General features: G+C 45.5%; 1 protein-coding gene across 1 annotated transcript in view; it reads left to right on the top strand.

Moving 5' to 3' along the window:
- LOC142663840 (intelectin-1-like) overlaps window positions 1-8,291 on the top strand; it is a 32,459-nt gene extending 24,168 nt beyond the window's left edge. Inside the window, exons 5-7 of the mRNA XM_075842670.1 lie at window positions 6,478-6,598; window positions 6,689-6,792; window positions 8,073-8,291. Coding sequence (XP_075698785.1) covers window positions 6,478-6,598; window positions 6,689-6,792; window positions 8,073-8,225 — 378 coding nt within the window. The 3' untranslated portion in view covers window positions 8,226-8,291. The remainder of the gene's footprint in view (window positions 1-6,477; window positions 6,599-6,688; window positions 6,793-8,072) is intronic.
- The last annotated feature ends 13,767 nt before the right edge of the window (window positions 8,292-22,058 follow it).

The following is a 22,058-nucleotide window of genomic DNA, read 5'->3' as shown; positions in this document are numbered from 1 at the left end:
GCGGTTCTGTGTAGATTACCGGCGATTGAATGCCTGCACCGTCAGAGATGCATACCCTTTACCACGAATAGAAGACTCTTTGCTGGCTTTGGGTAAGGCCAAATACTTCTCTACCCTGGATTTGGCCAGTGGGTACTGGCAAGTACCAGTTGCAGAAGAAGATCAAGAAAAGACTGCATTTATCACCCCTATGGGGTTATACGAATTTTTGAGAATGCCGTTCGGTCTAACCAATGCACCAGCTACATTTCAGCGCTTGATGGAAGTTTGTTTGGGAGATTTAAACTTTGAATGTTTGCTCATCTACCTAGATGACATCATTATCTTCTCAGCCACTTTCACAGAACATTTGGAAAGATTGAAAGTGATACTTACGCGTATCGAAGAACATGGTCTAAAACTAAAACCGGGCAAATGTCACTTGTTTAAAGAAAGAATTGAGTACCTGGGACACGTGGTTACTAGAGACGGTGTACAACCAATGGATGCCAAAGTACGAGCCGTGCAACAATGGCCGGTACCAAAGACAGTAACAGAGCTTAGAAGTTTCCTAGGACTGATTGGATATTACAGACGGTTCATACAGAATTTTGCTAAGGTGGCTGCTCCCCTATATGTGTTACTGAACGGAACCAAACCGGGAGTCGATCATAAGAGAAGTATCACTTGGGGAATAGAGGCTGAACAAGCCTTCCAAGAGTTAAAAAGACGACTAACTGGTGCTCCTGTCTTGGCGTATGCAGATTACTCTCTACCATTTGTTTTGTGTACCGATGGAAGTTTAAAAGGATTAGGAGCTGTTCTTTCTCAAGTGCAGAATGGACGGGAACGTGTCATTGCTTATGCCAGTCGGACGCTGAGAGATGGGGAAAAGAATCCGGACAACTATAGCTCATTCCGGTTGGAACTTTTGGCAGTCGTATGGGCGGTTACCGAGCGATTTGCAGATATCTTGCTGGGCGCAGAGTGTGTGTTATGGACTGACAATAATCCATTGGTTCATTTAGACTCGGCTAAATTGGGTGCTATGGAGCAACGTTGGCGAGCGCGACTTAGCAAATTTAAATTTACTGTAAAGTACCGCCCAGGACGAGCTAATGGGAATGCAGATGCCCTGTCCCGTAATCCAGTAGATTTGCCTGAAGGACTGACTGAAGAGGAGTTAGAGGAAACAGAGACTCCTAATTTCCTTGCCAATGAAGTACATGATCAGATGCCAGGTGAGAATATTCAAAGTGCTCCGGTGCATACTGTGGAGCCCATAAGAGAAACCATCGATCAATGGACTGCTGAAGAATGGAAGAAACAGCAGTTGCAAGATATTCAAATTCGGACTGTAAGAAGATGGGTGCTAGAGGGATACCGACCCAATCAACGAGAGCGATTGCGATTGTCTGGAGTGGGACAGAGAATATATCGCCAACGAGATAGATTGGCAGTAAAACAAGGGATATTGTACCGCCGAGTATTCCTACCGACCATGGAAGGACCCGTCTGGCAAGCTGTGTTGCCGGAGCGAGAGTTAGAAAGTACGGTTAAGTGGATGCATGAGAAAAAGGGGCATTATGGTCCTGAAAAGACTTTCCGTTGGTTGCAACAATTCTACTATCATCCTTTGCTGTTTGCAGTGGCACAGAAAGTGTGTCAGAACTGTAGAAATTGCACCCTGGCCAGAGCGGCTGAACAACAAGCTCCGGTGGGCCATATACAGACGCATTATCCATTACAGTTGGTCATGATGGACTATTTGACAGTAGATGAGTCTTTACAAGGGTACAGATATTTATTGGTTGTGATAGACCACTTCACCAAATTCACAGTGGCCGTACCTACCAGAGATCAAACGGCTGAATCTGCGGCACAGGGATTGTGGACTCATTTCATCTTACCCTATGGATGTCCTTCACAGCTTCACTCTGATCAAGGAGCTTGTTTTGAGGGGCGAGTAATAGAAGAATTATGCAGATTGTACCAGATTAAAAAGACCCGCACGACCCCGTATCACCCTCAAGGGAACGGGGCCTGTGAAAGGATGAATCGGACCATATTGCAGTTGTTGCGAACACTGGAAAAACAAAAAAAAGAGAGATGGCCTGACTACATTGCAGAATTAATCTGGATCTATAATAACACTGTACATGCCACTACTGGATATTCTCCTTTTCTGTTAATGTTCGGAAGAAATGGACGATGTCCCCTAAATTTAATGATGCCTATCCCGGAAGAACAAGAAGAGTGGATTCCGCAGACCTGGATGTGGGGTCATCGACGCAAGGTACAAGAAATGTATAATTTAGTGGCGCGGAGACTGGGGCCTCATGATCTTACAGTAAATCAGAAATTAAAGGAACTACCTTTGCAAGTGGGTGATAGAGTAATCGTGCGAAACCAGGGTGCAAGAAGAGCAGGAAAGCTGCAATGGAAGTGGGAAACCTTGGCGTATGAGGTGGTGCGTCAGCCCAATCCATATATTCCTGTATTTGTGATCAAGCCGGAGGGTAGTAGTGGCCCTTTGAAAACCGTACACAGAAATATGCTGAGACCCTGCACATTTATAAGTCGTGAACCAGAAGCAAACACTAGAGATCCTCCTGTTGCAACACCCGTTCCCGTAGATGAAGGTTGGTGGAGTCCGCCGGTTCAAGTACCAGAGAGACAAGAAAGTACCAGTGAAGTACAAGAAGAGAATGTTACTCCTGTGGAAGAAGAGTTGTCACAGGTACGTCATTCTCAGCGATCCAATTTTGGAAGACTTCCTTCTAGGTTTGAAGGATTTGTGACGCCACAGCAAGTTGCCGGGACGGCAACTGATAAACCTGGGGGAAAAGATGTAACCCAGCAAAAGGATTGTATGGCATTGAGAAATGGGAGGTTGTGGCCGGCCACTAGAGGGCGCTGTGAGGTTAGTACATCGACAGTGTTTAGTGTGTGGAGTGATATACAAGAGAGGGCTAGTGAGGAAGTGTCTGGAGAGAGGTCTGAGAAGCGCTGGACAGGAAGAGACAGAGACTGGACTGAGAGAGCTGTAGCAAGTAAGGAAGACATTGTGACTCAGATAACTGTAAAAGATAAAGAGCATTCTGGCCAGCAGCAGAGCATAAGTAATGTGAAGTATCAGACACGCATTTACTGGAGTTCCAAGTTAAGGAGATCCGGCTGAGTTAAGAGGAGAGTGTTTAGAGCAAGAAGCTGAAGACGCCATTTTTGAGCATAAGGTAACATAGAGCCATTAACTGCCGGATCATCAGAGAGTGCATTGTATTACATTGCCGGACCTCAAAGATCACATTACACTAAACCTGGAAGCTAAGAGACTTTATTATCCTAAGGCACAAGATAAAGAGAACATATTTTAATCATTACGGATTATAAGAGACTGTGTTATATTGAAGTGCCGGATAAAAGCAGAGACTGTATTGTTTACCGTGCACCAATTGTATTTTGCCTAGAGCTCAAGTTTTCACTGTTGTCATATTTTTTGCATGTTCAGTAAAGACAAAACGAATATAATCCCGGTGTCAGTAATTATTGTCCTTAAAGTCATATTACATGCACACGGATGCACATCCATTTGCGGTGCGTAATTTGCACATCAATTCGATTTAAACTTTTTTTTAAAAATAGGATGTGCTTTGCGAGTTCGTGAATAACGCATGCCACTCGCAAAGCACACTGATGCATAACGTTCCACACACGGACCAGATTCACGCGCGTTTTTTACGTGCATGAATCTGATATGCTCGTGTGAATGTAGCCTTACTGTGAAAGACTCTGCCTCAGCCCTATTTCATGCGATCTCAAAATGTAAAATCAAAACACTAGATGCTATATACTGTCAAAGGCATGACCAGATTAGAGGACTGCATTGCATTTAGGCACAATACGGCTCTATTATTTGGGCATTGTGGTGGCATTGTTTTTAGAACTTGTATATGGCTATATTATTTGGACACTGCATATTCTAATTCATTGAGAAGGACTAATAATATCATCAAAAAAGGTAATTTAAGTAATTCAATTAAAAAAGTGAAACTCCTATATTATATAGATTCATTACACAGAGGGATCTATTTCCAGCATTTTGTTCTTTTAATGTTGATGATTATGGTAACAGTTAATGAATACTCCAAATTTAGAAAATTAGAATATTATATAAGCCCAATTTAAAAAATGATTTATAATACCGTTGGTGGCCTACTTAAAAGTACGTACAGTATATGCACTCAATACTTGGTCGGGGCTACTTTTGCATGAATTACTGCATCAGCTGGTGTTGGTCCACAAGCTTTATGGAGATGCTGATTTCATTTTCTAGCAGGACTTGGTACTTTTGGCAGTGTGGGCAGGTGCCAATACCTGGTTTAACAAACCACAGTATCCCTGTGCTTGATTGGCCAGCAAACTCGCCTGACCTAAAGCTCTTAGAGAATCTGTGGGGTATTGTCAAGAGGAAGGTGAGACACCAGACCCAACAATGCAGATGAGCTGAAGGCCGCTAACAAAGCAGCCTGGGCTCCATAACACCTCAGCAGTGCCACAGGCTGATCACCTCCATGCCACCCCGCATTTATAACACCTCAGCAGTGCCACAGGCTGATCACCTCCATGCCACCCCGCATTGATAACACCTCAGCAGTTCCACAGGCTGATCGCTTCCATGCCACGCCGCATTGATAACACCTCAGCAGTGCCACAGGCTGATCGCCTCCATGCCACGCCGCATTGATAACACCTCAGCAGTGCCACAGGCTGATCACCTCCATGCCACGCCGCATTGATGCAGTAATTCATGCAGAGTCGGAGCCCGGATCAAGTATTGAGGGCATATACCGGACATACTTTTCAGTAGGCCTACATTTCGGTATTAAAAATCATTTTTGAAATTGGGCTTATATAATATTCTCATTTTCTGAGACACTAAATTTTGGGTTTTCATTAATGGTTAGCCATAATCATCAACATTAAAAGAAAAGAATGTTGGAAATAGATCACTCTGTGTGTAATGAATCTATATAATATCAGTTTTACTTTTTGAATTGAATCACTGAACTAAATTAACTTTTTGATGCTATTCTAATTCATTGAGAAGGACTAGTATGTGCTCTTTAGCGTATGTTCACACACAGTGTTTTCAGGAGTATTTCGGGGCGTTTATACCTCGAAAAACGCCTGAAAAAAACGGAAGCCTAACGCCTACAAACATCTGCCCATTGAAATCAATGGGAAAAACAACATTTAGTTCATACAGGGCGTCTTTTTACGCCGCTGTTTTAAAAAACGGAGCATAAAAACACGCTCCGTAAAAAGAAGTAGCATGTCACTTCTTCAGGTAATTTTTGGAGCTGATTTTCCATTGAACACTATGAAAAACGCTTCAAAAAACACCTCAAAAGAAGGTCCAAATTCATTTTCAACTTCAAAAACGCCTGAAAATTCAAAACGCTTTCCCTTGAAAACAGCTCAGTGTTTTCAGAAGTTTTTTTATTTCGTCTGTGCACATAGCCTTATGGTTTCTTTGGAAATGCTCATAACAGAACTATGTCCACTGCAAAATTTGCTTAGCCCCATTCACTTCAAAGGAGCTGAGCTACAGTACTAAACACAACACATGGACAGGTGCTGCGCTGTTACTGGAAGTAAGAAGCCATGTTTTTCTAAACCACCCCACTACAAGATTAAGGGCCTGTTCACACGGAGTACTTTGACAAGCTTTTTGGAGTGGAAACCGCTCTGCAAAACTCGTCACGGGAGAAAGAAGGGACATACCCTATCATAGCGCGTTTAAGCCTCTGACCTCCCATTGACATCAATGGGAGACAGAGAGCGCATTTCGCCCGTAGCACTCAATGGGCGCGATCGAAAAACGCTGTGAAAATCGCGGCAAACGACGTGCAGGAAGGACAAAATCTACCTCAAAATCCCAAACTGAATTTTGAGAGAATTTTCCTCCTGCAAAAAACTCTATTAGGCTATGTTCACACGGGGTATTTTGCAGAGTTTTTGGACGCGGAAACCGCGTCGCAAAACTCGGCAGAAACGGCCCGAGAACGCCTCCCATTGATTTCAATGGGAGGCGTCGGCGTCTTTTTCCCGCGAGCAGTAAAACTGCCTCGCGGGAAAAAGAAGCGACATGCCCTATATTCTGGCGCTTCCGCCTCTGACCTCCCATTGACTTCAATGGGAGGCAGGAGAAAGCGTATATCTCGCTGTTTTATGCCCGCGGTGCTCAATGGCCGCGGGCGAAAAACGGCGCGATAATTGCCGCGAAAATCGGCGTGCAGGGAGAGGAATATCTGCCTCAAAGTTCCAAACGGAATTTTGAGGCAGATATTCCTCCCCCAAAATACTCCGTGTGAACATAGCCTAAGGGTAAAAAAAAAATATTATAGAACCACTATTTTGGTAATGACTCGATATAGGAGATATGAATATAACATTTTGTTTTATTGTTATAAACATTTGTTGATTTCCTTTCAGCAATACCCAGTGGTGTACAATATTGGAACATGTCTCACAAATAATGGACCTGCTATTCCCGTTGTGTATGACTTTGGTAGCGCTGAGAAGACAAAATCATATTATTCACCCAATGGACAAAGTAAGATCAGATTTAATTAAACAGAAATATGACAATTATGTTTATAAATATGAACAATACACTTCTTAACATTTCTGTTTGTCTCTGCAGAAGAGTTCACTGCTGGTTATGTCCAGTTCCGGGCCATTAACTCAGAAAAAGCTGCCCTGGCTCTGTGTGCAGGTGTGAAGGTGACAGGATGCAACGCAGAACACGTAAGTATCAATAATGCTGCAATTCGGGCCTTGTTGTTTTCATTCTATACTACTGAAACAATAGCCTCTGTCCTTATGTCGGCAGCACATTGTACTGTAAAGTTTACCATAGACCTACAAACCTTGTTCAATTTACACTAAGGACCAAAACAATTTCAATAAACAACCTTTTATTCTGTTTAGGGTCATGTAAACAGAATAGGATTATTATCTGTCTTGTGAAGAAGAGCCCAGCATTAGATACTTTGGAGAAGGGAATGGGCCCTGCAATATAATGGGGCCCGTTCCTTTATCCAAATAAACTTTGGGCAGCAGCAGCGGCGGTGGACAGTGTGGGCGGGCACCTGTACTTTCTTTTTTTGGTAAGGCCCCTGATGGGAGTACCAGCTGTGCTGCCTTGATGGAGGCCCTGCACAATAGTATAAAAGTAAACTATAGAAAGACTTGTCTCTAACATCAGACCAGTTCATTAATCATTGGTGTGGTATGCCACCTGCCGGACTACTGGTCAGATTGTATGCTACCTAACACTAGCTGTTACATGAATAGGTAGGACTTGAACAATCTTGAAACATCAGGCCTCGTTTACACGAGCGTAATATACGTGCGTGCGACGTGCGTGATTTTCACGCGTGTCGTACGCACCTATATTAGTCTATGGGGGCATGCAGACAGTGCGTGAGTTTTGCTCAGCGTGAGTCCGCTGAAAAAAACTCACGACATGTCCTATCTTTGTGCGCTGTTCACGCATCACGCACCCATCTGAAGTCAATGGGTGCGTGAAAACCACGCATGCCGCACGGAAGCACTTCCGTGCGAACTGCGTGATTCGCGCAACAGCTGTCAAACTCTGAATGTAAACAGAAAAGCACCACGTGCTTTTCTGTTTACAAACATCCAAACGGAGTGTCATAATGATGGCGGCTGCGCGAAAATCACGCAGCAGCGCATCATACACTGATGACACACGCAGCTGTTAAGTGCCTTTTGCGCACGCAAAACGCCACGTTTTTTGCGTGCGCAAAACGCACACGCTCGTGTAAATAAGGCCTCACAGACAGAGGAAGGACAGCTTCAATTCATACAAAGTGGTAGACAAACAGACCATATGAGAAGAGAGTATTATAAGGACAGGTGGTTGTGTAATTGGGGTCACATTATCGCCTGTAGTTAAACTGAACCAAATGAGGTGGAGTGAAGGATTGTGAAGAAGGGCCAATAGTATAGGTGGAAAATTAATACTAATCTGTTTACTTTATTTCTGCGATACATATTTGCAGCACTGTATTGGAGGAGGAGGCTACATCCCCGAAGGAAACCCTAGACAGTGTGGAGACTTTGCATCTCTTGACTGGGAAGGTTATGGAAAACATGTAGGTTGGAGTAGCAGCAAGGAAATAACTGAAGCAGCCGTCCTGCTCTTTTATCGTTAGTTTAATTACATATTTTATCAAATCTTAGATGCAACTAAAAGGAATGAAAGTAGTGCAAAACAGTACCTGGAAATGTTATTAAATATATAAAACATTAAAGCAAGTGCATGACCATGGTTTCAGTATGAATGGAGTCCTAGAATTTCACAGCAATAAAAGTGGTCTAAGGGGGGATTCACACGAACGTGTATTCGGTCCGTGCGGGCCGCGTGGTTTTCACGCGCCACGCACAGACCAATACAAGTCTATGGGGCAGTACAGACAGTAAGTGCTTTTTGCGCAGCGTTTGTCAGCTGCGCAAAAAACGCGACATGTTCAATATCTCCGCGTATTTCGCGCATCACGCACCCATTGAAGTCAATGGGTGCGTGAAAACCACGCAGGTCGCACGGAAGCACTTCCGTGCGAACCGACTGAAACAGTGCACCAGCTGTCAAAAGGATGAATGTAAACAGAAAAGCACCACGTGCTTTTCTGTTTCCAAACATCCAAACGGAGTGTCTTTTTAGATGAGCAAACCCGGACAACCGAACCGAACTTCACCGGGTTCGGCCTAACTAGTTTTGGCCGAACCCGGCAAAAAAATTTCCGGTACGCGACGTCAGGAGATAGTCACTGTCAAGGGTGCTGAAAGAGTTAAACTGTTTCAGCACCATGGACAGTGACTTCCGATCCCAATATACATGAACCTGTAAAAAAAAAACTAAGTTCTGACTTACCGATAACTCCCGGCTTCTTCCTCCAGTCTGACCTCCCGGGATGACAATTCAGTCCAAGTGACAGCTCCAGCCAATCACAGGCCAAGCACAGGCTGCAGCGGTCACATGGACTGCCGCGTCATCCAGGGAGGTGGGGCCCGATGTCGAGAGGCGCGTCACCAAGGACGCGTCACCAAGGCAACGGCCGGGAGGGAAGTTCTCGGTAAGTACGAACTTTTTCTTTTTTTTTTAACAGGTTGCTGTATATTGTGTTCGGCATTCACTGTCTAGGGTGCTGAAAGAGTTACTGCCGATCAGTTAGCTCTTTCAGCACCTTGGACAGTGACGGGCGTCGACTAGCCTCATCTCTATGATGGCGGCTGCGCGAAAATCACTGTCAAATGTTTTTTGCGCGCGCAAAACGCAGCGTTGTTTGCGCGCGCAAAAACGCAACGTTCATCTGAATCTGCCCTAAGAGAAACGTGAAATCATGTGAAGCGGTAATTTTCGCAAAACTGACAACAGGAAGTGAAGCCATATTGGTTGTCAGTTTCACTATTGAATGTGGTACCACTCACTTTATTATGGATTGAACATACTGCCAAAATCAGTTATTTATCTGTTACTGAAAAGCTAGTTCAAAAAGCTTTCCTTGCTACCAACTTCCGGTGTTTCCAATCACCATGACAGCAGATCGCACTATTCAGTGAGGACTGTACACATGCGCCTCCAAACCCATGTGCGCATGCTTTCGCTAGCATAGCAAGTGCACAAAGTTATGTCGTGAGAGACCGGTTGCCAAAGGCAACGAGTGACGCTAACACGTCTCTAAAAAGCATGGATTATACCACTGTTGTATACATAATAGAATTAAGCTGCAGTCCCTAGGAGTTCTGTGTGCCTCAACAGAATCACATTCTTTAACACCATTAAAGGGAAGGAGTCACAAATTATTTTTTTTTTATATGTTATTGCTTTTAGTATGTCATTAAAATACATTTTATTTATTTGTGATTTTGTGTTGTACTTTTTTCTTTCTTTTACTTCTCTATGGGGGCTGCCATTTTTTTTTCATCTCTGTATGTGTCGATTAACGACACATACAGAGATGGAATACAGCACATACATCCCCATAGAGAATGCGAACGGGAGCCATTCCATTCACTATAGCGTACGCCGTCTGTGTGGGAACGGCGCATGCTCCGCTCCCACACAGACCAAAAGGAAGGTCTTCGGTAGAGCGACATCCGGCACCATTTTCATGTGGACCGGAAGCCGCGACCGGACAGTAAGACGACTACTTCCGGTCGCGGCTTCCGTCCATATGTTCAGAAGCAAGGACTAGGAGCGGAGGCAACGGCGGCGGCGACAGCGACAGTGACAGTGACAGTGACGGCGGCAGCGGCAGGTAAGTTATGTTTGTGTATGTGATGTGTGTGTATGTTCGTGTTATACTGTGTGATTACCACTGTATCTAATCCTCCTACACTGTGCATTCACTCAAAAAATGGCGGCACACAGTGTAGGAGGTTTGAACATTGGAGGATTGTTTGAGGACACTAGAGCGAGTGTGTCTTCTCCAATTTTGCAGCATAAAGCAATGAGGTTGATTTACCACATGCCAATGCTGCACTTTTGGGAATTGCTCCCTCCAGTGACCAGCACATGGAAATGTTATAAATTAGAATCTAATATATAATATTTCCTGACTTGTGAAAAATTTAAAAAATTAGAACAATGTGTAATTATTTATATACTAACTGTTTAACAAAAAAAAATAATAATAATTTTCTAGCGACACATTCCCTTTAATGACTTATTATTGCAGATAAAAAAAGCCATCTATACTATAAAACTATAATAGAAAAAATTATAAAAAGAACTATAAAAGAACAGCTATATATTTCTCATAGGCTCTATTGCCTTAATCAATACATATCAGAGCTACCAAAAAAAGGATAAGTATATAGAGCCCCATATAATGAGGTCAAACAGTATTAAACAAATTTAGTAGCATCACAATATAGTAATATTCCTTATAGTGTTCAACTCCCTAGTTTAGGCAAAAATCATACATTTCATAATATAACAACTATCCTTCCGGTGAGGCAGGAAGAGATGTCACAAGCTATGTGCTTTATAAAGCATGCACTGATTCATTGTTATTATGCTTGATAAAGACCCAACATGGTTTGAAACGTCGCAAGTTTTTTTTACTTGAACAAAAATCAACACATCTTTTGGAAACTTGAGTGCTGCAGTTCCTCTTACTTAGGGCATGACCACACATGGCGGAATTCCTCCGCAACTGTCCGCATCAATGCCGCACAGAATCTGCGTTGCAGATTCTGCAGCGGATCTGCACAAAATGTGCAGAAAATTGATGCGGACTGGCCGCTGCGGACTGCAGGAAAAGTGCTTCTCTTCTCCCTATTCAGTGCAGGATAGAGAGAAGGGACAGCACTTTCCCTAGTGAAAGTCAAAGAAATTCATACTTACCGCCCGTTGTCTTGGTGACGCGTCCCTCTTTCGGCATCCGGCCCGACCTCCCTGGATGACGCACCAGTCCATGTGACCGCTGCAGCCTGTGCTTGGCCTGTGATTGGCTGCAGCCGTCACTTACACTGAAACGTCATCCTGGGAGGCCGGACTGGAGACAGACGCAGGGAGTTCTCGGTAAGTATGAACTTATATTTTTTTTTTACAGATACATGTATATTGAGATCGGTAGTCACTGTCCCGGGTGCAGAAACAGTTACTGCCGATCGCGTAACTCTTTCAGCACCCTGGACAGTGACTATTTACAGACGTCTCCTAGCAACGCTCCCGTCATTACGGGAGCCCCATTGACTTCCTCAGTCTGGCTGTAGACCTAGAAATACATAGGTCCAGCCAGAATGAAGAAATGTCATGGTAGTAAAAACAATACGCTCCGCAGCACACATAAGATCTGCGGACTTCATTGCGGAATTTTGACTCTCCATTGAAGTCAATGGAGAAATTCCGCCATGAGTCCGCAACCAGTCCGCCACTGCTCCGCAACAGACAGAGCATGCTGCGGACACCAAATTCCGCTCCGCAGCCTATGCTCCGCAGCGGAATTGTACGCATCGTGTAAACGAACACTGCTAAATTAAAGTGAAAGTCAATGGAGAAACGGCTCCGCTGCGGATTAACGCTGCGGAGTGTCCGCAGCGGAATTTAAGTGAAATTCCGCCATGTGTGAACCCGCCCTTACACTACCGTTCAAAAGTTTAGGGTCACTTAGAAATTTCCTTATTTTTGAAAGAAAAGCACAGTTTTTTTCAATGAAGATAACATTAAATTAAAGGGGTGTTCCCATCTTGACAAATATAGCTATAAAGATTAATACTTTTTTTTTTTAATGCTGTACTTTGTGAGATATCTTGGCTCCATCTTACTGACAGCCCTTCTTTGTTTATTGCTCGTTGCCTATGGATCCGGCCACCACTGCTTTCCTCTAGCGGTGGCCGCGCCTGCACTGTTCTACATCTTTATTTTGCAGTGAGGGTGGCCGGGATCTCGGGAACGAGCATGCTAGAGCATGCGCAGTAGCTCCCTGCCCGACCACCTCTGGGGTTCTATTCAAGTCTATAAGACGGCCCCCAGGCATGCGCAGTAGTCCTGGAGCCGTCCTGTACTCGGCACATCAGTAAAGGCCAGCCAAGCTGAGCCCTTATCAGGACTGGTATGTAATACTGTCTGTTACATAATTATGCAGCATGGACTGGCCGCTGTCCGTGGTGTAAGCTGCACATAAATCAGCTGTATGAGACAGCGTCCTGCTCGGTATTCTGTGTTCTCATCTGCTGTAAGGAAGCCAGCCCTGTATCAGTGTGTCAGTGTGGGCTGCTGTACTTCCGACAGGAGCACAGGAGACAGAGCAGGATGCTGTCTCGTACAGTTGATTTATGTGCAGCTTACACCACAGACCCTACAGTCGGGGGATCCAACAGAACAGGAATTGCTGGCTAGAGTGTTGTAAACTACACTCATAGGAGTCCCAATGGAGTTAGCCACAGGGAACGGAAGGGGGGGGACTAGCATCTAACGATGTCGGGAGCGTGCACTAACAGAGCAGAGCGGCTTGGTTAACATCAAGCCGCTCACGCCCCTTTTAGAAAATTTAACCAGCACTAGCTGTATTATCTAGTTGAGGAAAACGGGAGTTAGGAAATGATTATTCCATTTTTTTTTAGAGCAATATATTTATATTTTTATTTATGTTTAGGATGTAATAAAAAAAAAATGGCTCAGCTTGGGAATAACCCTTTAATCAGAAATACACTCTAGTCATTTTTAATGTGCTAAATGACTATTCTAGCTGCAAACGTCTGGTTTTTAATGCAATATCTACATAGGTGTATAGAGGCCCATTTCCAGCAACCATCACTCCAGTGTTCTAATGGTACATTGTGTTTGCTAACTGTGTTAGAAGGCTAATGGATGATTAGAAAACACTTGAAAACCCTTGTGCAATTATGTTAGCACCGCTGTAAACAGTTTTGCTGTTTAGAGGAGCTATAAAACTGACCTTCCTTTGAGCTAGTTGAGAATCTGGAGCATTCCATTTGTGGGTTCGATTAAACTCTTAAAATGGCTAGAAAAAGAGAGCTTTCATGTGAAACTCGACAGTCTATTCTTGTTCTTAGAAATGAAGGCTATTCCATGCGAAAAATTGCCAAGAAACTGAAGATTTCGTACAACGGTGTGTACTACTCCCTTCAGAGGACAGCACACACGGGCTCTAACCAGAGTAGAAAGAAAAGTGGGAGGCCCCGCTGCACAACTGAGCAACAAGACAAGTACATTAGAGTCTCTAGTTTGAGAAATAGACGCCTCACAGGTCCTCAACTGGCAGCTTCAGTAAATAGTACCCGCAAAACGCCAGTGTAAACGTCTACAGTGAAGAGGCGACTCCGGGTTGCTGGCCTTCAGGGCAGAGTGGCAAAGAAAAAGCCATATCTGAGACTGGCTAATAAAAGGAAAAGATTAATATGGGCAAAAGCACACAGACATTGGACAGAGGAAGATTGGAAAAAAGTGTTATGGACAGACGAATCGAAGTTTGAGGTGTTTGGATCACACAGAAGAACATTTGTGAGACGCAGAACAACTGAAAAGATGCTGGAAGAGTGCCTGACGCCATCTGTCAAGCATGGTGAAGGTAATGTGATAGTCTGGCTTTGCTTTGGTGCTGGTAAATTGGGAGATTTGTACAAGGTAAAATGGATTTTGAACAAGGAAGGCTATCACTCGATTTTGCAACGCCATGCCATACCCTGTGGACAGCGCTTGATTGGAGCCAATTTCATCCTACAGCAGGACAATGACCCAAAGCACACCTCCAAATTATGCAAGAACTATTTAGGTAAGAAGAAGCAGGCAGCTGGTATTCTATCTGTAATGGAGTGGCTAGCGCAGTCACCAGATCTCAACCCCATAGAGCTGTTGTGGGAGCAGCTTGACCGTATGGTACGCAAGAAGTGCCCATCAAGCCAATCCAACTTGTGGGAGGAGCTTCTGGAAGCATGGGGTGAAATTTCTCCCGATTATCTCAGCAAATTAACAGCTAGAATGCCAAAGGTCTGCAATTCTGTAATTGCTGCAAATGGAGCATTCTTTGACGAAAGCAAAGTTTGAAGGAGAAAATTATTAGTTCAAATAAAAATCATTATTTCTAACCTTGTCAATGTCTTGACTATATTTTCTAGTCATTTTGCAACTCATTTGATAAATATAAGTGTGAGTTTTCATGGAAAACACAAAATTGTCTGGGTGACCCCAAACTTTTGAACCGTAGTGTATATACAGTACCAAAATAGAACTCAGTACATATATAGAGCACAAAACAAAGCTCAGTACATAAATACAGCACCAGCTAAATTACATACAGTGAAGGAAATAAGTATTTGATCCCTTGCTGATTTTGTAAGTTTGCCCACTGTCAAAGACATGAACAGTCTAGAATTTTCAGGCTAGGTTAATTTTACCATTGAGAGATAGATTTAAAAAAAAACCTGAAATGATCACATAGTCAAAATTATATATATTTATTTGCATTGTGCACAGAGAAATAAGTATTTGATCCCTTTGGCAAACAAGACTTAATACTTGGTGGCAAAATCCTTGTTGGCAAGCACAGCAGTGAGATGTTTTTTGTAGTTGATGATGAGGTTTGCACACATGTTAGATGGAATTTTGTCCCACTCCTCTTTGCAGATCATCTGTAAATCATTAAGATTTCGAGGCTGTCGCTTGGCAACTCGGATCTTCAGCTCCCTCCATAAGTTTTCGATGGGATTAAGGTCTGGAGACTGGCTAGGCCACTCCATGACCTTAATGTGCTTCTTTTTGAGCCACTCCTTTGTTGCCTTGTCTGTATGTTTCAGGGTCATTGTCGTGCTGGAAGACCCAGCCATGAGCCATTTTTAATGTCCTGGTGGAGGGAAGGAGGTTGTCACTCAAGATTTGACGGTACATGGCTCCATCCATTCTCCCTTTGATGCGGTGAAGTAGTCCTGTGCCCTTAGCAGAGAAACACCCCCAAAATATAATGTTTCCACCTCCATGCTTGACAGTGGGGATGGTGTTCTTTGGGTCATAGGCAGCATTTCTCTTCCTCCAAACACGGCGAGTTGAGTTAATGCCAAAGAGCTCAATTTTAGTCTCATCTGACCACAGCACCTTCTCCCAATCATTCTCAGAATCATCCAGCTGTTCATTTGCAAACTTCAGACGGGCCTGTACATGTGCCTTCTTGAGCAGGGGGACCTTGCGGGCACTGCAGGATTTTAATCCATTATGGCGTAATGTGTTACCAATGGTTTTCTTGGTGACTGTGGTCCCAGCTGCCTTGAGATCATTAACAAGTTCCCCCCGTGTAGTTTTCGGCTGAGCTCTCACCTTCCTCAGGATCAAGGATACCCCACGAGGTGAGATTTTGCATGGAGCCCAAGATCGATGTCGATTGACAGTCATTTTGTATGTCTTCCATTTTCTTACTATTGCACCAACAGTTGTCTCCTGTCTCACCCATGTTGTAGAGGTTAGAGTCAGACTGATTAATTGAGTCTGTGGACAGGAGTCTTTTATACAGGTGACCATTTAAGACAGCTGTCTTTAATGCAGGCACCAATTTGATTTGGAGCGTGTAACTGGTCTGGAGGAGGATGAACGCTTAATGGTTGGTAGGGGATCAAATACTTATTTCTCTGTGCACAATGCAAATAAATATATATAATTTTGACTATGTGATTTTCAGTTTTTTTTTATTTTATATAATCTATCTCTCACTGGTAAAATTACCTAGCCTAAAAATTCTAGACTGTTCATGTACTTTGACAGTGGGCAAACTTACAAAATCAGCAAGGGATCAAATACTTATTTCCTTCACTGTAGATACAGCACCAGAATCAAGCTGTGTATATATTGTGAGCTAGCGTCCCCCTTGGGTTGCTGTATTGGGCAGTCACGCACACGGAAACAGGGTAAAACAGACACAGTGGGTACTTTTTATTTGCACCAAACAAACAGATCCTTTTTGTACAGAGTTTGCGTCCACTGGGTAACGCAACCAACAAAACAATATAACTTTGTTGAAAAACAATCTTTAAAGTTCTCACCCTGTAGCAGCCACCACCTGAGTGTGCAAATCCCCTTTGTTAGGTGCTTCAGTCATAGCAGTCTCCCTGGAGGAATAACAACCTCCTTCCTCCTCACTCTCTCTCTCTTCACACTGTCAGTGTAGTGACCGGGGGGTAGGGAAACGGACAAGTGCCTACTTGCAACGACCCGCCCTAGGCGACGGGGTACAACTGGGCGGCGGTCCCTGCACTCAGTAAGTGCACGACAAACACGACAAACATACAAGGGAATACAAGCAAGGGAAAGGGGCAGTTGCCCACGGCAACACCGTGAGCAACCAGAGTGGTGAACGAGCCGAGTCAAGCCAGGAGTGTGCGAGGTACCAAACGAAGAGCAGAAGAGTAGTCAGTAAGCCAGGGTCTGTATGGAGCAGGAACAAAATAGAAGGAGCTGTAGCTGGGCCAGGAAACCACACGAAAAAGAACAACAAGCAAGGAGGAACAGGAAATGCAGGTATAAATAGACAGAGGGCGGGAGCTAGCTGAGTCTGGTCAGGCTGCGATAGGCTCTCCCACTCCTAAGCCTGCCAGCCTGAGTGGTGGAAGCTGGAGTCAGTCTCAGGGATGTAGATTCAGGTGCTGACTGATTAATTAAGGGAGTTAACCCCGAAGCTGTGCCTGGCAGATCCTTTACAGTACCCCCCCTTTTATGAGGGGCCACCGGACCCTTTCTAAGTGGACCTGGCTTACTGGGGAAACGCAGGTGGAACCTCCTGACCAATACCCCAGCGTGAACATCCCGGGCGGGTACCCAAGTCCTCTCCTCGGGCCTGTAACCTCTCCAATGGACCAGGTACTGGAGGGAGCCTTGGACCATCTTGCTGTCCACAATCCTGGCCACCTCGAATTCCACCCCCTCAGGGGTGAGGACAGGAACAGGAGGTCTCCTCAAGGGAGCCAAGGACGGGGAGCAGTGTTTAAGGAGGGAGGCATGAAACACGTTGTGTACACGAAAAGACGGGGGTAACTCCAGCCGGAAGGAGATAGGATTGAGGACCTCAATGACCTTATACGGCCCAATAAACCGGGGAGCAAACTTCTTGGACGGAAACTTGAGACGCAAGTTCCTAGACGACAACCACACCAGATCCCCGACCATAAACAGGGGGTTAGCAGAACGTTTTCTATCAGCCTGAGTTTTTTGTACGCTCTGGGACGCCTCTAGGTTCTTCTGAACCTGGGCCCAGACTGTGCACAGTTCCCGATGAACGACCTCTACCTCGGGATTGTTGGAACTACCAGGTGAAACGGAGGAGAACCGTGGATTAAACCCAAAATTACAGAAAAAGGGAGAGACCTCTGACGAGTTACTGACCCGGTTATTAAGGGAAAATTCGGCGAGGGGAATGAATGAGACCCAATCATATTGACAGTCAGAGACAAAACACCTTAAGTATTGTTCTAGAGATTGAGTAGTCCTCTCCGTTTGACCATTGGTTTCAGGATGGAAGGCAGAGGAGAAGGACAGATCAATCCCCAACTTCATACAGAAGGCTCTCCAAAACAATGAAACAAATTGTACCCCTCTGTCCGAAACAATATTGACCGGGACCCCATGGAGACGCAGGATGTGTTTGACAAACAAGGTAGCCAACGTCGTGGCGTTGGGTAGTTTCTTGAGGGGCACAAAGTGGCACATCTTACTGAAGCGGTCTACCACCACTCACACCACCGACTTGCCTTGGGATGGAGGCAAATCGGTGATAAAATCCATGGAGATATGTGTCCAAGGTCTCTGGGGAATGGGCAACGAACGCAGTAAGCCCGCTGGTCGGGACCTGGGAGTCTTGGACCTAGCACAAACCTCACAAGCGGCGACGTAGGCCTTAACGTCTTTGGGCAACCCAGGCCACCAATAATTTCTGGTAATGAGGTGTTTGGTACCCAGGATGCCTGGATGACCAGATAGTGCGGAGTCATGATTTTCCCTAAGTACCCTTAGCCGGAATTGCAGGGGAACAAACAGCTTGTTCTCAGGAAGGTTCCCGGGAGCTGAACCTTGATCAGCAGCAATTTCAGAGACTAAATCAGAATCGATCGAGGAAATGATTATACCTGGAGGCAAAATACAAGCAGGATCTTCCTCCGAAGGAGGGCTGGCCATGAAGCTACGCGACAGTGCATCAGCCTTAATATTTTTAGACCCAGCCCTATAGGTAACCAAAAAATTGAATCTGGTAAAAAATAACGCCCATCGAGCTTGTCTCGGGTTTGACCTCCGGGCAGATTCTAGGAAAACCAGATTCTTGTGGTCGGTAAGGAGCGTTACCTGGTGTCTAGCCCCCTCCAGGAAGTGGCGCCACTCTTCAAATGCCCATTTAATGGCTAAGAGTTCACGGTTGCCAATATCATAGTTACTCTCAGTTGGCGAAAACTTCCTGGAGAAGTAGGCACAGGGGCGGAGATGGGTGAGGGACCTGGTACCCTGGGACAAGACAGCCCCCACTCCCACCTCATATGCGTCAACTTCCACGATAAATGGCTCCATTTGGTTGGGCTGAACCAGCACCGGGGCCGAGATAAAGCACTTCTTAAGGACCTCAAAAGCCTGGACAGCCTCAGGAGGCCAGTGGAGCAGATCAGCACCTTTGCGAGTGAGGTCCGTAAGAGGCTTAGCGATGACCGAGAAGTTAGCAATAAATCTCCTGTAATAATTAGCGAACCCCAAAAAACACTGTAACGCCTTCAGGGAGGCAGGTTGGACCCATTCCGCCACAGCCTGAACCTTGGCGGGGTCCATGCGGAATTCATGAGGAGTGAGGATTTGACCCAAAAATGGTATCTCCTGTACCCCAAACACACATTTTTCGGTTTTGGCAAACAGTTTGTTTTCCCGAAGGACCTGGAGCACCTTCCTGACATGCTCAATGTGGGAGGACCAGTCCTTGGAAAACACCAGTATGTCATCAAGGTACACTACAAGAAATATCCCCAGGTAATTTCTCAAAATCTCATTTATGAAATTCTGGAAGACCGCAGGGGCATTACACAACCCAAAGGGCATGACGAGGTATTCGAAATGGCCTTCGGGCGTGTTAAACGCAGTCTTCCACTCATCCCCCTCTTTGATGCGAATAAGGTTATACGCCCCCCGTAGATCCAATTTAGAGAACCATTGGGCCCCCTGAACCTGATTAAAGAGATCAGGAATCAAAGGAAGGGGATACTGGTTCCTTACCGTGACCTTATTCAGGCTACGGTAGTCAATGCATGGCCTAAGACCACCATCCTTCTTCCCCACGAAGAAGAAGCCAGCACCTACCGGAGAAGAAGAGGGACGAATGTAACCCTTGGCCAGGGATTCCTGGATATACTCTCTCATGGCTTCACGTTCGGGACAAGAAAGATTAAATATCCTACCCTTAGGAAGCTTAGCTCCTGGTACCAATTCGATAGCGCAATCGTATTCTCTATGAGGAGGTAACACTTCGGAGGCCTCCCTAGAGAAAACATCAGCGAAGTCCTGAACAAACTCGGGTAGCGTATTCGCCTCCTCAGGGGGAGAAATTGAATTAACAGAAAAACATGACGTACAACATTCATTACCCCATTTGGTTAGCTCCCCAGTATTCCAGTCAAACGTGGGATTATGCAACTGCAACCAGGGAAGGCCTAGAACCAAATCGTACGATAATCCCTGCATCAACAGTACAGAGCATTGCTCCAAATGCATGGAGCCAACAAGGAGTTCAAAAACAGGGGTATGCTGTGTAAAATAACCATTAGCAAGAGGAGTGGAGTCGATACCCACTACCGGGACAAGTTTAGGCATATCAATCAGAGGCATAGCAAGAGACATAGCAAATTCCACAGACATAATATTAGTAGAGGACCCTGAATCCACGAAGGCACTGCCGGTAGCAGACCTACCACCAAAAGAGACCTGAAAGGGAAGCAAGATCTTAGTACGTTTCCTATTTACTGGAAATACCTGTGCGCCCAAGTGACCTCCCCGATGATCACTTAGGCGCGGAAGTTCTCTGGCTGCATTCTTACGCTTAGGACAGTTGTTCACTTGATGCTTGTCATCCCCACAGTAGAAGCAGAGACCATTCTTCCTGCGGAATTCTCTACGTTGTTGGGGGGACACGGAGGCCCCGAGTTGCATAGGTATCTCTGAGTCTTTCCTGGAGGAACGAAGCAACGGAACTTCGGGAGGCATCATGGGGGAGAAAACACATAAACGTTCATGTTGTCGTTCCCTGAGACGTCGGTCAAGTCGTACCGCTAAAGCCATAGCCTGGTCTAGGGAGTCAGAAGAGGGATAGCTAACTAGCAGGTCTTTCAGGGCATTCGACAGACCCAACCTAAACTGGCACCTTAAGGCAGGGTCATTCCACCGAGAAGCTACGCACCACTTCCTAAAGTCAGAGCAATACTCCTCAACAGGTCTCTTACCCTGACGTAAGGTCACCAGCTGACTCTCGGCAAAGGCAGTCCTGTCAGTCTCGTCATAAATAAGTCCGAGAGCAGAAAAGAAACAATCAACGGAGGAAAGTTCAGGGGCGTCAGGAGCCAAGGAGAAGGCCCACTCTTGGGGCCCTTCCTGGAGCCGGGACATAATTATACGCACCCGCTGGCTCTCAGAACCTGAGGAATGAGGCTTTAAACGAAAGTAAAGCCTACAACTCTCCCGAAAGGAGAGAAAAGCCCTCCGGTCCCCTGAGAACCGGTCGGGCAACTTGAGGTGGGGTTCAAGAGGTGCGGTGAGGGGAACTACCAAGGTAGCATCAGGCTGGTTGACCCTCTGAGCCAGGGCCTGGACCTGTAGGGAGAGACCCTGCATTTGCTGAGCCAGGGTCTCACGGGGGTCCATAGTGGTGTCAGGGACCAGGGTAGACTAGGTATGGGCTTGTTATTATGTAGTGACCGGGGGGTAGGGAAACGGACAAGTGAGCCCTAATCTACCCGCCACTCTGTCCCTGCCTACTTGCAACGACCCGCCCTAGGCGACGGGGTACAACTGGGCGGCGGTCCCTGCACTCAGTAAGTGCACGACAAACACGACAAACATACAAGGGAATACAAGCAAGGGAAAGGGGCAGTTGCCCACGGCAACACCGTGAGCAACCAGAGTGGTGAACGAGCCGAGTCAAGCCAGGAGTGTGCGAGGTACCAAACGAAGAGCAGAAGAGTAGTCAGTAAGCCAGGGTCTGTATGGAGCAGGAACAAAATAGAAGGAGCTGTAGCTGGGCCAGGAAACCACACGAAAAAGAACAACAAGCAAGGAGGAACAGGAAATGCAGGTATAAATAGACAGAGGGCGGGAGCTAGCTGAGTCTGGCCAGGCTGCGATAGGCTCTCCCACTCCTAAGCCTGCCAGCCTGAGTGGTGGAAGCTGGAGTCAGTCTCAGGGATGTAGATTCAGGTGCTGACTGATTAATTAAGGGAGTTAACCCCGAAGCTGTGCCTGGCAGATCCTTTACAGTCAGCTTCCTTTTTAATCAGGGCCAGCTGAGACTCAGAAC

Source organism: Rhinoderma darwinii, chromosome 11, assembly GCF_050947455.1.
Source record: "Rhinoderma darwinii isolate aRhiDar2 chromosome 11, aRhiDar2.hap1, whole genome shotgun sequence".
Taxonomy (NCBI): domain Eukaryota; kingdom Metazoa; phylum Chordata; class Amphibia; order Anura; family Rhinodermatidae; genus Rhinoderma; species Rhinoderma darwinii.
This window is presented reverse-complemented; position numbering and strand designations above follow the sequence as displayed.